The sequence below is a fragment of the Panicum virgatum genome, chromosome 3K (genome assembly GCF_016808335.1).
Source record: "Panicum virgatum strain AP13 chromosome 3K, P.virgatum_v5, whole genome shotgun sequence".
Lineage (NCBI taxonomy): Eukaryota > Viridiplantae > Streptophyta > Magnoliopsida > Poales > Poaceae > Panicum > Panicum virgatum.
Genome location: NC_053138.1, coordinates 7871532 through 7888045, shown reverse-complemented (window position 1 = coordinate 7888045; position 16514 = coordinate 7871532). Strand labels below are relative to the sequence as shown.

Below are 16514 nucleotides of genomic sequence, written 5' to 3'. Positions count from 1 at the left end.
AAACTGACGCATACCTGCTATCTGCTACGATGTGAGCCAACGGAAGAGTATCAATCCTACAAGTATCTGATTCGTTGCTAAACTTACACGATTGAATGAGGGGACTCTGATGGAAAGATCTTAAATTCTAGTACTTTGAGTAGGGCAGTCTGAGTTTGCATTTCTACGGAATTTTTTAAACTGTGGTGAGTAGTAGACTCGATTCATAGTCTTCTACGCAAGGGGACAAGGACATCGATACGAAGTTTTAGACCTTGATCGGTAGGACACTATATAAAATTAGGCAAGAAGTACCCAACAAGATAACCACATCAATCAATAAAACAAAATCCCTCGCACCTAATATTCCTTTGGCATTTTGTAGCAACTGGAATCCCTTTTTAGTAGTAGTATTCGTAATCTACATCACATGGCATCACTTTTGGGTTAAACTTTGTCTCCACTTTATTCAAATTTCCATCATTTTACGGTGTCACAAAACCAACCAACCAACCAACCAATGCCGTCTTTGCTCCACCAACACAAGCTGACATCACAACAAACCAATCAATCACCACACGACAATCAGTTCTCAATATGTAGCAAGTTTTATCATCTTTTTAGTTCGCCTTCCGAACTCTCGACAATTCTTTTGGATCGTTGCTGGAATTGAATATTTTCCCGCGAAACTTTTGCGTGGAAACATTATACCCATAATTCTAGAACCAAACATGTTTATAACGTACACGGTAGAATATGACCATCAAATTACGGCAAATAACTATTACCAGAGACTCAATGATCTAGCAAAAACCCCACAGTTTTCTTACAAGGTGCCCGAAGAGCAGGTGCACCTAACATTTTGAGGTGACATGGGAGTTTTTCTTTCCTCCCTTCCTTCTTTTTTTTTGATGGGCCCTTCCTTCCTTCCTGTGCCTCAGCCGCGGCTGCGCCTGCCTTCCATGTAAGACCAGTCAACACCACCCCCGTCAAACCCGGGCCCACCGCGCAGCCACCCGTCCGATCCCACCCGCACGCATCACGGCGCGCGCCCGACGGCCCAGATCGCGTCGGCGCCTCCTGAAAACCCTCACCCACTTGTGCCACTTCCTCCCCTTGCGTCCCCCTTCGCTTCGCTTCCCCTTCCTCGAGAGGACGACGGGCTGGTGGTGCCCCCGCCTCGCCGCGCCTCGATCTTCCGATCTGGTCGCCCGCGCGCGCCCCGATTCGCCGCGGAAGGCTGCGCCCGACTTAGATTTGAGCCCGGGGCTCGTCTTGTGCGGATCAGGTTAGAATTCCCCCCATTTTTTTAAGGATTTTTCGGAGCCCGGAATGGCTTAACCGTCCCGCCCTTTTGGTGCGTTTCCGCGCAGCATCACCGATTGGGTCTCCGATTCGTGGCCATGGCCACCCCCGACGACGGCCCGGCGGCGGTGGGGGGAGGCGTCGGCGCGGGCCGCAAGTTCTGGCGCTCCGCGTCGTGGTCCGCGTCCAGGGCGGCCGCAGAGCCGCCGCCGGATGCGGCCGCGGCGCCGGGGGCCGGCAGGCATGCCCGCCGCGTCCCGCCGCCGCCGCCGCTGACCCCGCGGTCGATGAGCGCCAAGGCCCGGTCCTGCCTCCCACCGCTGCAGCCGCTCGCCATCACCCGCCGCAGCCTGGACGAGTGGCCCAAGGCTGGCTCTGACGACGTCGGGGAGTGGCCCAACCCCACCACGCCCGGCGCGTCCAAGGTGGACGGGGGCCCCTCCTCGGCCAAGCCCGGGGAGGGCCTCCGGCTGGACCTTTCCTCTCTCAGATCGCAGGGCCGCAAGGACCAGATCGCTTTCTTCGACAAGGAGTGCTCTAAGGTCGCCGAGCATGTCTACCTCGGAGGCGATGCTGTCGCCAAGAACCGCGACATCCTTCGGAAGAACGGGATCACCCACGTACTCAACTGCGTGGGATTCGTCTGCCCGGAGTACTTCAAGTCGGACCTCGTCTACCGCACGCTTTGGCTGCAGGACAGTCCCACGGAGGACATCACAAGCATCTTGTATGACGTGTTTGATTACTTTGAGGATGTGAGGGAGCAGGGAGGGCGCGTGTTCGTGCATTGCTGCCAGGGTGTGTCACGGTCGACATCGCTGGTGATAGCCTACTTGATGTGGAGGGAAGGGCAGAGCTTCGATGATGCCTTCCAGTTTGTGAAGGCTGCCCGTGGGATTGCAAATCCAAACATGGGGTTCGCCTGCCAGCTCCTCCAGTGCCAGAAGCGGGTGCATGCGATTCCGTTGTCCCCAAATTCAGTGCTCAGGATGTACCGTATGGCACCTCACTCGCAGTATGCCCCTCTGCATTTAGTGCCCAAAATGCTCAATGAACCATCCCCTGCCACCCTGGACTCTAGAGGTGCGTTCATTGTACATGTTCTGTCCTCGATCTATGTCTGGGTTGGAATGAAGTGTGATCCGGTAATGGAGAAGGATGCAAGAGCTGCAGCCTTTCAGGTAGTGAGGTATGAGAAGGTGCAGGGGCACATCAAGGTTGTGAGAGAAGGTCTGGAGCCGCAGGAGTTTTGGGATTCCTTTTCGAGTACGCCCCTTAATTCAGATAGTAACACAAAGGTTAGCAAGGACCAGATTGATTCAGCGTCCAAGAATAACCCAGGAAGCCGGAAAGTGGAGTCTTATGATGCTGATTTTGAGCTTGTTTACAAAGCCATCACTGGGGGTGTAGTTCCAGCATTCTCAACTTCTGGGGCTGGGGATGAGACCCATCTTCCAGCTAGAGAAAGTAGCTGGAGTTTATTGAGGCACAAGTTTATCTCCAGGTCACTGGCTCGTGTTTATTCAGATTCTGCACTAATCAGGGATTTTGATCCACGGGTAGACCGTGTACAGCACTTGGCTGCAGAAGCTTCAACCTCACCCCCTTTCCTTTCTCCAAGTTCTTTGTCATCAGATTCAAGCGTTAGCTCTAAGTATAGTTCAGACTCTCCCTCCTTGTCACCTTCAACTAGCTCACCGCCATCATTTGGTCTCTCGCCTGCTTCATCTAATCTGCCTCATGCTTTGGTGCCATCATCCAGGTCTCCCCTTTCTCAATCATCTAATGAGGAAGCTTCAAAGTCTGGCCTGGTATCAATGCGCTCTCCTTCCAAGACCTCTTCTATAGCAGAAAGAAGAGGAGGCTTCACACTTCTAAAGCTACCATCTCTCCAAAAGGAACTAGTATTGCCACCAAGGGTACCGTCTAGTATTCGCAGGACTGAGGAAGTCTCAGATAAGAGTAGTACAAATGGTGTTAAAAAGCTGACTGGTGAATGTTGCTCAGAAAAGTGCACTGGTGATAGTTTGAGCTCACATTCTGAAACTAGATTAAGTGAGCGTACTGATGGTAACTCAGAAGCTTGCAGTAATCCACAACTATTAGTCTACCAGTGGCCCAGCATGGAAAAGCTAACTACATTTGCACGCAAGGATCTTGACCCAAAGTCAGTTTTGATTTTTGTTGCTTCAAACGCCAGCAGAAGAGAAGCAGTTAAGACAGTTTATGTATGGGTAGGAGGCGAAAATGAGAGCAGCAAGAGTGCTGATACTGTTGATTGGCAACAGGTTACTGGTGATTTTCTTCATCTAAAAGGCCTCAGCGATGCTCTTCCTGTCAAGGTACTTGCATGCCACAGACTACCTTTTTATTTTGCATTTTGTATTATCCCTTAGCCTAGCTGCTATTTAAGCTGTATAAACAGCTTGAAACTCAAAATTTGGAAGATCACTAATTTCTAGCATAGGGTGATGAGTTTTGTTTCCCAGCAGCACCCAAACAGTTTTTACATTACAAAATAGAAACCGACATGGTCAAATGCAGTTAACTCAAAATCTTGCATTCTTCTCTTAGTTGCCCTTTGCAAGTATTGTTATAGTTGTTGGCTCAACACAAATTGACAGTTTGTTAGTTTGTATTCTGTCATCAAGAAAAAAAAATGGGACTATATATTGTGCCAGTGTTGTGTCATAAGGCTGCACATAGGCGTTCATGGATTTTCTAGGCGGCTTCAGATTTTTCTAAACTTACATACAAAAATCGATACTGAGTGAATTTCTATGACTGAAGGATAATGATCTAACATGATCTAGAAATTTATGGGTGTTGGAAAGCCAAACAGTATGTCAATGGTTTTTCTGTAGACATCATTTTGATACTAAGTAGTGTTTGAGTGTAAGATTGTGCGGTTCAATCATTCAGACTGGTTGGCCAAAAAATTCTATTTTGAGACAAAGCTTTGGTTATTGTCATATATGGGCGACAATATTCTATAGAATATTAGCCCATCTTTGGTAGATAAAACCCTGTGACCTTGGCTTCTTTACCTGATTTGTATAGTTTATAGTGCAGACATGTTTGACCAGATAGGATATCCTATTAAGTATATTGTTTTCTTGGAGTACTTATCTTTATTTTTGTATTGTGACATACCTATATAGTCAAGAACCAATGACATCTGATGATGACTGGTTGATTAGTCAACAGGAATAATTTAGCATCAGGGTGACTTTAGTTCCTTGAGATTACTGAAATATGGATGAGGCTAGATCACTCTTTGACATGTTCCAGCTCTTTTGTTTGACAACTCGAAGAAAACATCTACTAGTTACGTGAAAAGTAAATTTCCAGAATTGAGTTTGCTAACCTATTGTGTGCCCCTAGTTAAGAGCTATCATGCTGTGAATGCCAAAATCCTCTTGTGATATCAAAAATAGTAGTTTCTATTTGCTTAAGATTTCTCTATGAGGAAACAATTTCTTTTCTTTACATTCTATCTTCCTAATGAAAGTAAAATTTTTCCCATGTGATTAGTGTCAGTTCAGCAGTTGTGTTTTTGCAATAAGAGGAATTGGTGTGACACCATAAAACAAGGATAATGGACTAGTGCTATTAGCTGTATCTCATTCTGTCATTCATGTTTGTCTTGTTTATAGGTAAACTGAATCATTAGGTTACTGTTTGTTTGCTAACATTAGTGCTATCCGTGGACCTGTGTAACGTGTTTGAATTTTACCATTGAGTTTAGTATTACTTAGTGCTATTTCCTTCTGCTTGAGAATTTAACTGACTCATTGGATTTTGACTATACAGGTTTTCAAGGAGCACGAAACTGAGAATCTTTTGGAAGTACTGAATGTCAGTTAACATTAGGCTGTAGCTATCAGGATATTCTAGTCGTTTAACAAACTCAGCCGCAAATTATCATTCAACGAAGGCATTCCCTCCAGCATCAGTCAACACCAATGATTGTTAGCGAGGTATAAGCCACAACCATTACCCTGAATATAATAGGCTACAAACAGATTCCATTTTAGTAGAACTGATGGATCGGCAACTGTGCCTCATGATCTATCTTTTTCCAAATGGCAGGAGGCTGCCAAGAATGTTGTATCTGTTGTGAATTAACACTCATGGACTGGGTGTTGGCGCAATCTGCCAATCGGATGTATATTATCCACTCCCCTGTAATGTAAGATCAGATACCGGGAGATGCTATGTCAACAGTTACTTTTTCACCCCAAACATTCTTGTACACCTTTGAAAGGAACTGATCTGTAATCCTCTTGGCTTATAAGTGGCTCCATTGGTCATAACTTTAAATTAAGGCAAGGTTGTTAGCTGGCAGTCTCGTGTTTCTTGCAGATTGCAATTTATTTTGTTGGATGAGTCTACTAGTGATTACAAATTTTGCATATTAATATGCTGTCAGCTAAAATACATTTTTGTCTGGGGGAGTCTACCCAAAGCTCCTGCACTTATTTAGCTGTGCTGCGCATGTGAGCAGCACTAAAGCTGGATCACGAGACTTGCGTGTGCTAACTAATTTTGTTGGACGAGTCTACGAATGATTTTAACTAATTTTATAACATTTTTCGTGCAATTTGCCAACGTCATCATTCTCTTTGCTGTTAGAACCCAAAAAAAGTCCAGGTAATAACATTTTTCGTGCAAATTGCCACCGTCATCATTCTAGTTGATGTTAAAAAATATGTCCACTTATCTGTGTCATTGTTACTTAGGATCCAAAGGTTGAAAAATCAAGATTTTCCCATGGTGGCATCAAATGAAGTGTCTGAAAAGAGGATATAAATTCTTAAGCTCTGCTTTGTTGCATAGGTGGTGATCTTTTAGGAGTGCTTTTGAAAGACACTAGAGTGAAGGCACAGTTAATAGGTTTACTGGAGAACAACTACCTGGGGACGAGAAATTAGCTAGTGTTGCATATCTGCCAGCAAGAAGTGCGATTCGTGTAGCGTTAGTTCTTAACAAACATCTTGCACTAGTGTAGATAAAACAACATTAAAAAAAACTACGGACAGAATCAGTCTAAAAAAAAGATAACAAATCTAATTAAGTTCGTCTAGTATAATCTGACAAAGCAATTTATCCATCTACGATGCATATGAATGAATTTCAACTAAATTCGAGCCGGTCGATGGAGCTTCACTGCGTGCAGAGAGCTCCGGCGATATGCGAGAGGTGCCCGCCGCGCGGCCGCCCGATCGTCGACGCCTTCTTGGTCCTCCCCATCCTGCCGCTGCTGCGCTTCATGTGCCGTGATCTTCCACGGTCGGCGCGGTCGTAGTGCGCCTGGTACAAGTAGTCATCCTCGTCCTCGTCGGTGACCTCGTCGTCATCCTCCCCGGCGTCCTGCTGCGGCGCCGGCGCTGCTGCGTCGACTTCCGCCGCCGCGTCCGCCATCTCGACCTTGCTAACGTGTTCATCAAACGCCCATGACGCGGCGCCGCTAGGACATGATGGCGCCGGCATCTGTTCTTCCTCCTCCGCATGAACGTTCGGCAACGAAGAGATCGCTGACGGCGGCGGTATCTGTTCTTCCTCCTCCGCATGAACGTTCAGCGGCGAAGACGACGATGAGCTCGCTGACGGCGGTGGCATCTGTTCTTCCTCCGCATGAACGCCCGGTGACGACGTCGACGAGGAGCTCGTGGCAGCGTGGGGTGACGTCGACGATGGCACGCTCGTGAATACCATGATGTAGTCGTCCTCGTCCTCGTACGCAGCGATGGCGTCGACGTCCTCAGCGTACGAAGCCATGCCGGCGGCGGCGGCGCCTCTGCTCCGATCCGTTTCTTTGGTAAACCTAGGATGCCTCTATTTATACGTGAGTAGACCTCTTGCTGGAACTTGGAAACCAAACGTGGAATCGTTAGGTTAGAATATGTTCCGCATTATACGTTGGCAAATCAGATTCTGTTGACAGAGCATTACCCAATCTCTAATTGTTTCCTGCCGCAGAAAAAAACAAGATACAGTTACACGTAAATTGCGAATATAATATTTTATTTCTCTACCTGGAATATCTTAGACTAAAACATTGCCAAGTGGGATACATTTTTTTACCCCAAAAAAATCAGCTGATCAAGAATTTCCGAACATTTTATCTCTTTACCTAGAACATTTAATCTCTCCGTTGAAACTTTTTCTCCCAACCAGAAAATTACAAATCTAGGATATCAGAAAGGAACATTAAATGAAAATAGACCCATATACACACCGCTTATGTTGAGTGTATAAAAATTTTCTACAAACCGAAAATATAATGGTCCAAGAAACTGTCGCGATACAGGCATACAGCTAATAGAGAACGGCTGAGCTACAAAATTGGCAGCCCAGCTCACATAATACGGGCTGGACTGCCTGAATGCTAAACTAACACTAGGGCCACCTTCATCTCCTCCAGGTCAGGGAGTAGTAACACAGCTAGATCTGGAATCTATATGCCCAGTTAACTTGTCATGACGCTGTTGATCTCGGAAACAGACTTCGTTCCGGTTCAACAAGTCAATTTTTTTCCTATATTATTTTATCAACTGTTGTTAGGAGGATTCGGGCTAGAACCGCGTGGTGGGCTTCCGACCGCTGGCTTCTGTGGTTTACTTCTCAAGAAACTCTTTGTGTACAAGGCTCCGAATACAATTGCCTGGTAATAGAGAATGTTATTCATGGCTGAAACGGAAACATGTAAGATGATTGGTGAGACACAAGGTAGATGACTCACTGCACCAACCCACTGCATCCAGCTGAGAGGATGTACAAACCAGACGCAGGACAGCAATATGCTCACCAGCTACAACACGTATGGACAACTATTGTTAGAACAAAAAAAAAACGTTGAACAATAGGAATGCAAGAATATCACACTGATGAGATCAATACCTACCTGTCTAGTTGTCATTATGGTAGCAAATGTGAGAGCCCCAAATGTTCGAATGGTGTAGGATATGAAGAACTGACTAGCTGTCGCAACCTGAAATAATACGGAATGTAAATCCCAGAGCAAAAGGATAAACTGTTATGGGTATTCAAACGAAAAACAGCATAGCTTTTCTTTGTGGGTGCGGGAGAGGAAAATTCAAAAAATTGACACTACTTTGTTGATATATTTTTCCACAGTACTGAAAAATTCACGATGTCTATCCGTCAATTTATTTCATCTCCATTCACCATGCTAACTCTCCATTACATCTATCCATCTATACTCAAGTGGATTTACCTACACTGGTTCACTTGGTCACTTGGAAAGGAGGAGCAAGCAATATTGCAGAATTACAAATGAAGAGGTAAGCCTTACACTGGATAGAATTACGACGTCAGAGAAGCAATCTGGATGACGAAACATAAAGTCCACAGCTGGAATCAGATGATTCTGGAGAATCAAACCTGTAAAAAGAAGTAACAGAGATGTATAAGCACAACCATCGCAACTGTTAACATGCACTGATATATTTTAGCAAAACATTGGTAGAATAATTGGATGCACAGAACTGCTAATCAAATTCCAGCATGTTAGTACAGGTCATCGAGCAATTACCAGTTAAACTCAGAAGACATGAGCACATTGTCGTGTAGAATATTTGGTTGTGTATTTCCATGTCATACCCTTTGAAGAGTTTATCTTGAAACGTGCTTGTGAACCCATCAAAACTACACATCCAGAAAACAAAATCATGGATCAAATTAGCAGCCTGAGTGGCAAAGATGGCATAACAAAGCAGCAAATCAGTGAGTCTTATAAGCCAGTAGTGCTCTGTACAAATTGTATCTGTAATGCAAGTCATTGTTGGAGTTTTCAAGCATTTTACTAGATATATCAAATCACGTGGTATCAAAATTTTGAAATTAAGTTAGGTATCAAATCATTTTTAATGCTTCATGTTGTTATGGATTGACTAGATCAGGAAGACTGGAACGCCTAGCCGGGCAGGAAACCCAGCCAGATCGTCGAAGATCAGGCCGCCTAAGGCTGGTTCTATTCTTCTTCGATAACTCTAACCCTAGGACTCAGGCCACCTTTATAGACTAGGCGCCCTGGCTAAACCCTAATCACCCACGGGGTACTGTTCACGTGTACTGTGGCCGCGTGAACAGTACCGTGGGCCTCCCTTTTGGGTTCTATTCAGCCCATACAGGCCCAGCCCGCTGCCATAACACATGTCAATACATGTATTAGGTGTGTCTAATATACAAAGTAGAGCAGTGCAGTGTTATACTGGAAAATAGAAACAGGTTTCTGTGTTGAATGAATCAGAGAAATCGTAAAGATTCACAAATCGGAGCTATTATAGGATTTCATAAGCTGCATCATGACTTCAAAAGTTATTTGTTATTTTCTTTAGCGTGGAAAGAAGTAGAACACAGAAGTCATACCCAAGATAACCAAGCATGAGTGAAACGCCCCAAATAGTGCTTTCTCTGCCTTTGTTGAATGGACTGACATCCATCGATGCCTGCATCCATGGGACCCACAAGGAAAAGAAATCACTTCAGAAAAAAATAGTAAAAGCTCAGTACTCTATAATTTGCAAGAACCTTCCTGAATATATATGGGTACTGGCCATAGATGCCTTGGCTAATAGACCCAGAAGTAACTAGTTGGTTACCAGCAGTTTCCACAAGTCCATATTTATACATTTTTTCTTGAACTGTGTGCCATCATATTAAGAAAGGATAATGGACCAATACAAGCCAAAACGATGGCAGTGCAATGTTCCACCTGCAATAATTTTTTGGAAGATTGAACTACATCTCCATCCTGCAGCTAGTTACAATCCTAGCACGTCTATGCCAGCTCTACTTGCAATGCAACACAGGATTGGCAGTAATCAAACTTGGTCTATGATCTCGAATACTTTTTCTACAGCAGTGGAAAAATCATACTAGAATGCAATAGAATGCAATCATGTGATGCCAAACAACAAAGAGGAGAGAGTTAGACATGTGAATTACTGGATATAGAATGAACAATGAGCAACCCAGGGTCACGATGACAGCAAAGAAGTAATCTTTTCCACCATACTTCTTTCTCATTATTATTGTGCCCCAGATCTACAAGCATTAAAAAAGAAAATATTTATAAGAAGGCATGGATCCTGATTATCCAGGAAATGTATCAAAAGATGTAATATGCAGATTACGGAGACATCCAGCACAATAATTCTTAAATGAATCTTACTAAACATTTTTTCTTCATGTATTTAACATCTTAATGGTACATATTGTTTCTAGGTTTCTAGTAACTATTGGCAGCAAACTAGACTATGTACATACAGACAGTATAATTGCTCCAATAATGAAACATTACTTAATCAAGAACCATTAAATCGTCCATAATAATCCTCACATGCATATTATCAAACATTATATCATTTATTAGAATCTTATGCATGCATATCGGTCCCACCAACGATTGGCACCAAACTAGACTATATAGTGAAAGTGTATGGAAAGGTGGATAGACTTTACAGCACTGGTTAGCGTATAGCAGAGATTACCATCACAGGTATCATCTTCGCACATTTGGCAAGCGTTTGGACAGGGAAACTGACATACTTGAGGGCCTGAAATGATCATGTTGCAAATTCAGTAAATAAGTAACACAAAGCAACACAGATGACAAAATAAATAAAGGACCAGAACAAATCCAACCTCATACTGGCAGGTTGTCGTCAGTATATTTGATATAGAGACAACACCATATTTGTGCAATGGAGCCACAGGGTCCAATGATTTCTTACTTGCCTGCACGATTATAAAGAATTTAACAGCCTTACAGATAGAGACAAGTTGGAGAGGCTGTCAAAGGGATTCATACCAGTAAGACCATTGCAGACACCATGGACGTGGTGATGCGGTTACAGAAAACAAGAAAAAGTGAGTATCTGAAGAACTCCTTCTCTGCTCCATAGGGAATTCTCATGATTTTTTCCTGCACGACATTGAGATCAAAACATCTTCAGTAATTATGATGGCCATGCATGCGATGTGAACAGGAATCAGAATGTTTCAGTAAATGGCAACAGATTGATCAGTACCCAATGGGATCATGTTTGCGAACACACATCAACCATAATTTTGGTAAAGGACAACCCAAGGAAGAAACAAACACTTGTTTGACAAAAGAATACACACTCTTCTTATTGGTTTTTACTTTTTAGTGCAGTAATTGGGGAAACGAGAGAATAAACGGTGCACGAACATCGATTTGTTGATTTAAGCTAAGGGGACCTTGGGCTCTACATCAGGGGCATGAAAACCTTTGCAGCCATAAGAATCACAACAGAAGATCGCAGTCTCTCATCTTATACTGTACTATACCATAACAAAATTCGCAATTAAGCTGAGCACTAAAAGTCACAGCAGCAACGAATCGGCCGATGGTTGAGTACTCTTCCGGTGAACCTGAGTTGTGATGGGAGGCAACTAAAACCACAGCGTACCAGCGAATGTAAGCGACCCCATAAGCATGTTAGGGGGGGGGGGAGTAAAAAACAATCAGCCGCACCGAGTTGTTGTGCCGGAAGCCGCAGCGCGGTGGCCGGAATCAGACGGGAGGAGCATACGGATCCCCTTGGAGCGCGCCGTACTGGTGTTTGACGCAGCGAGCGGCAGCCCGGCATGAGGGGACGCAAGAGATCAGAGCGCACGGCGCCGCTGAGCGGTCCTATTGCCGCGGTAAATTTCATTGGCGGAGGGGCGGCATGGAGAGGGGACGCAACGGATCAGCACCCACTGATCCCCCCGCGACCGACGCGCTTAGGCCCCTCCCGTTGGGGGAAATTTTCTGGGGCCGGCGTGTGCAACAGCCGGAGCGGGAAAATGGGGAGGGGGGACAGAGAGGCCGCGGCACCAACCTGGAGGACGCCGTAGACGAGGAGGGTGCCCATGATGCCGAGCACGGCGACGCCGCAGCGGGCCGCCCAGCGGCGTCGGTCGTCCTTGTCCCTGTCCCTGTCCCTGCCCGCCGCCACGGGCAGCCCGGGCGGCGGCGGCGCCGCGTCCGCCATGGCTCCCCGCCTCCCTGCTCTGGCAGGCGAATCGAAGCGGCAGCGGCGGGGGATGGGCGACGGCGCGGGGCTCGGCTCGGCCGGTAGTGGACGCGAGGGCGGGCGGGCGGGCCGGGCGCACGCGCGGCTGGGTGGGCCCCGCGCGGCAGTGAGAGGGAAAAGCGGGGCGGGGGAAGCGCCGGTGGAAAGGCAGGCCGCAGGGGCCGGGCCGAGCGCGACAGACACCACAACTAGCACAAAAAGAAATTGGATCTCCTGTTGAAATCCATGCCATTGAGTGGCATGATTTTCAACATGACATCCAATTTCACGGAGTTGTGGTGGCATGGATCGAATTTTCCCCAAAAAGAAATCTTACCTGCACGAAGCACTAAACGAAATTTATTTGTAAAACTTTTTTACGAATGTGTATAACTTTTTGTAAAACTTTTTTACGGATGTGTATAACTTTTCGCGACGAATCTAATGGCAGTAATTAATCGATGATTGGCTACAGTAATGCTACAGTAAACAATCTCTAATCGTGCGGTCAAAGACCTTATTAGATTCATCTCGCGAAGTAGCGCAGGGATTGTGGAGTTAGTTTAACAAACTATTTTTATTTAGTACATCTAATTATTAATCAAAATTTATACTATTTGTGCTACTGGAGTAACAAAAAAAGCCAGAGCCACAGGGGCGTGCGCCGCGCTACGGCCGCCTTTGCGGGGACGGTACGGCCTCTCTCCGTGCAGGGCAGCAGGAGGCCAAGTGTGAGAGTAGGGGCGCGTTTAGGCCCTGTTTAGATCGTTTTACAGGGCAAGCAGGAGGCCAAGCGTGAGAGTAGGGGCGCGTTTAGGCCCTGTTTAGATTGTTTTACATGTAAACGCAAAATTTTTTTGCGTGGGAATCTTGCCAATTTGAAGTACTAAATGAAGTCTATTTACAAAACTTTTTGCATGGTTGGGCTGTAAATCGCGATACGAATCTAATGATGTTAATTAATCCATGATTAATCACTTTGTGCTTCCGAAATTGCGTCTTGTTTTTTTAACGAACATGCCCAATCCACTCCTTTAGGCCTAAAACTCATGTTCCGGGTGATTTCGCGTGATTCCGTTGCCGAAAGGTACCCGTTGCGAAGTCGGGTGCCGGCGTGCAAACAATGCACCACTTTGTGCTTCCAAAGTTGCGTCTTGTTTTTTCACAACGAACATGGCCAATCAACACCTTTAGGCCTTAAAACTCAAGTTCCGAGTGGTTTCGCGTGATTCTGTTGCCGAAACGTACCCGTCGCGAAGTCGGGTGCCGGGTGCATACAATGCACCACTTTGTGCTTTCAAAGTTGCGTCATGTTTTTCCGCAACGAACAAGCCCAAACCACTCCTTTAGGCCTAAAACTCATGTTCCAGGTGGTTTTGCACGATTCCGTGGCTGAAAGTTACCCATTGCGAAGTCGGGTGCCGGGGTGCATACAATGCACCACTTTGTGCTTCCAAAGTTGTGTCTTGTTTTTTCGCAACGAACATGCCCAATCCACTCCTTTAGGCCAAAAACTTATGTTCCGGGTGGTTTCGCGCGATTCCGTTGCCGAAAGGCACCCGTTGCGAAGTCGGGTGCCGGGGTGCATACAATGCACCACTTTGTGCTTCCTAAGTTGCGTCATGTTTTTCCGCAACGAACATGCCCAATCCACTCCTTTAGGCCTAAAATCCATGTTCCGGGTGGTTTTGCGCGATTCCGTGGCTGAAAGTTACCCATTGCGAAGTCGGGTGCCGGGGTACATACTATGCACCACTTTGTGCTTCCAAGGTTGCGTCTTATTTTTTCGCAATGGACATGCCCAATGCACTCCTTTAGGCCTAAAACTCATGTTATGGGTGGTTTCACGCGATTCCAGTGCCGAAAGGTACCCGTTGCGAAGTCGGGTGCCGGGGTGCATACAATGCACCACTTTGTGCTTCCGAAGTTGCGTCTTATTTTTTCGCAACGAATATGCCGAATCCATTCCTTTAGGCCTAAAACTCATGTTCCGGGTGGTTTCGCGCGATTCCGTTCCCGAAAGGTACCCGTCAGGAAGTCGGGTGCCGGGCCGCATACAATACACCACTTTGTGCTTCCAAAGTTGCGTCATGTTTTTCCGCAACGAACAAGCCCAAACCACTCCTTTAGGCCTAAAACTCATGTTCCGGGTGGTTTTGCGCGATTCCGTGGCTGAAAGTTACCCATTGCGAAGTCGGGTGCCGGGGTGCATACAGTGCACCACTTTGTGCTTCCAAGGTTGCGTCTTGTTTTTTCGCAACGAACATGCCCAATCCACACCTTTAGGCCAAAAACTTATGTTCCGGGTGGTTTCAAGCGATTCCGTTGCCGAAAGGCACCCGTTGCGAAGTCGGGTGCCAGGGTGCATACAATGCACCACTTTGTGCTTCCGATGTTGCGTCTTTTTTTTCACAACGAACGCGCCCAATCCACTCCTTTAGGCCTAAAACTCATGTTCCGGGTGGTTTCGCGCGATTCCGTTGCCGAGAGGTACCCGTTGCGCAGTCGGGTGCCGGGGTGCATACAACGCACCACTTTGTGCTTCCGAAGTTGCTCTTGTTTTTTCACAATGAACATGCCCAATCCACTCCATTAGGCCTAAAACTCATGTTCCGGGTGGTTTTGAATGATTCCGTTGCCGAAAGGCACCTGTTGCGAAGTCGGGTGCCGGGGTGCATACAATGCACCACTTTGTGCTTCCGATGTTGCGTCTTGTTTTTTCGCAACGAACATGCCCAATCCACTCCTTTAGGCCTAAAACTCATGTTACGGGTGGTTTCACGCGATTCCATTGTCGAAAGGTACCCGTTGCGAAGTCGGGTGCCGGGGTGCATACAATGCACCACTTTGTGCTTCCGAGGTTGCGTCTTGTTTTTTCGCAACGAACATGGCCAATCCACTCCTTTAGGCCTAAAACTCATGTTCCGGGTGGTTTCGCGCGATTCCGTTGCCGAAAGGTACCCGTCGCGAAGTCGGGCGCTGGGCTGCATACAATACACCACTTTGTGCTCATGTTCCGGGTGGTTTCGTGCGATTCCGTGGCCGAAAGTTACCCATTGCGAAGTCGGGTGCAGGGGTGCATACAGTGCACCACTTTGTGCTTCCAAAGTCGCATCTTGTTTTTCGCATCGAACATGCCCAACCCACTCCTTTAGGCCTAAAATTCATGTTCCGTGTGGTTTCGCGCGATTCCATGGCCAAAAGTTACCCATTGCAAAGTCGGGTGCCGGGGCGCATACAGTGCACAACTTTGTGCTTCCAAAGTTGCGTCTTTTTTTTCCGCAACGAACATGCCCAATCCACTCCTTTTGGCCTAAAACTCATGTTCTGGGTGGTTTCGCGCGATTCCGTTGCCGAAAGGTACCCGTTGCGAAGTCGGGTGCCGGGGTGCATACAATACACCACTTTATGCTTCCAAAGTTGCGTCTTGTTTTTTTCGCAACGAACATGCCCAATCCACTCCTTTAGTCCTAAAACTCATGTTCCGGGTGGTTTTGAATGATTCTGTTGCCGAGAGGTACCCGTTGCGCAGTCGGGTGCCGGGGTGCATACAATGCACCACTTTGTGCTTCCGAAGTTGCGTCTTGTTTTTTGACAACGAACATGCCCAATCCACTCCATTAGGCCTAAAACTCATGTTCCGGGTGGTTTCGCACGATTCCGTTGCCGAAAGGTACCCGTTGCGAAGTCGGGTGCCGGGGTGCATACAATGCACCACTTTGTGCTTCCGAAGTTGCGTCTTGTTTTTTCGTAACGAACATGCCCAATCCACTCCTTTAGGCCTAAAACTCATGTTCCGGGTGGTTTCGCACGATTCCGTTGCCAAAAGGTACCCGTTGCGAAGTCGGGTGCCGGGGTGCATACAATGCACCACTTTGTGCTTCTGAAGTTGTGTCTTGTTTTTTCGTAACGAACATGCCCAATCCACTCCTTTAGGTCTAAAACTCATGTTCCGGGTGGTTTTGCATGATTTTGTTGCCGAAAGGTACCCGTTGCGAAGTCGGGTGCCGGGGTGCATACAATGCACCACTTTGTGCTTCCGAAGTTGCGTCTTGTTTTTTCGTAACGAACATGCCCAATCCACTCATTTAGGCCTTAAACTCATGTTCTGGGTGGTTTCGCGTGATTCTGTTGCCGAAAGGTACCCGTTGCGAAGTCGGGTGCCGGGGTGCAAGCAAC

General features: G+C 46.5%; 3 protein-coding genes across 6 annotated transcripts; 1 reads left to right on the top strand and 2 right to left on the bottom strand.

Annotated features, from left to right (window-relative positions):
• The first annotated feature begins 1088 nt into the window (after positions 1-1088).
• LOC120697266 (protein-tyrosine-phosphatase MKP1-like) lies at positions 1089-5648 on the top strand. 3 transcript variants are annotated; one of them, XM_039980427.1, is made up of 4 exons: positions 1089-1267; positions 1353-2938; positions 3047-3626; positions 5098-5648. In XM_039980427.1, the coding sequence occupies exons 2-4, from the start codon at positions 1383-1385 to the stop codon at positions 5149-5151; spliced, it is 2190 nt and encodes a 729-aa protein (XP_039836361.1). In that variant the 5' UTR covers positions 1089-1267; positions 1353-1382; the 3' UTR covers positions 5152-5648. The 3 variants fall into 3 exon arrangements, 2 of the variants coding, with proteins under 2 accessions (XP_039836361.1, XP_039836359.1); XR_005684402.1 differs by having other exon boundaries at positions 1090-1267; positions 1353-3626; positions 5098-5264; positions 5377-5648; XM_039980425.1 differs by having other exon boundaries at positions 1090-1267; positions 1353-3626.
• Positions 5649-6450: 802 nt separating this feature from the next.
• On the bottom strand, positions 6451-7065 carry LOC120700553 (suppressor protein SRP40-like). The gene is made up of 2 exons (XM_039984804.1): positions 6762-7065; positions 6451-6674 (listed from the first exon to the last, which is right to left on the bottom strand). The coding sequence occupies exons 1-2, from the start codon at positions 7063-7065 to the stop codon at positions 6451-6453; spliced, it is 528 nt and encodes a 175-aa protein (XP_039840738.1).
• Positions 7066-7482: 417 nt separating this feature from the next.
• Positions 7483-12397, bottom strand: LOC120697265 (UDP-galactose/UDP-glucose transporter 5-like). Of its 2 annotated transcripts, XR_005684400.1 has the most exons (12): positions 12162-12397; positions 11123-11236; positions 10957-11049; positions 10803-10868; positions 10258-10356; positions 9679-9758; positions 8843-8955; positions 8603-8691; positions 8192-8278; positions 8030-8098; positions 7728-7951; positions 7483-7656 (listed from the first exon to the last, which is right to left on the bottom strand). XR_005684400.1 is itself a non-coding variant. In XM_039980424.1 (11 exons), the coding sequence occupies exons 1-11, from the start codon at positions 12312-12314 to the stop codon at positions 7838-7840; spliced, it is 1077 nt and encodes a 358-aa protein (XP_039836358.1). In that variant the 5' UTR covers positions 12315-12397; the 3' UTR covers positions 7483-7837. The 2 variants fall into 2 exon arrangements, 1 of the variants encoding a protein (XP_039836358.1); XM_039980424.1 differs by having other exon boundaries at positions 7483-7951.
• Between the last annotated feature and the right edge of the window lie 4117 nt (positions 12398-16514).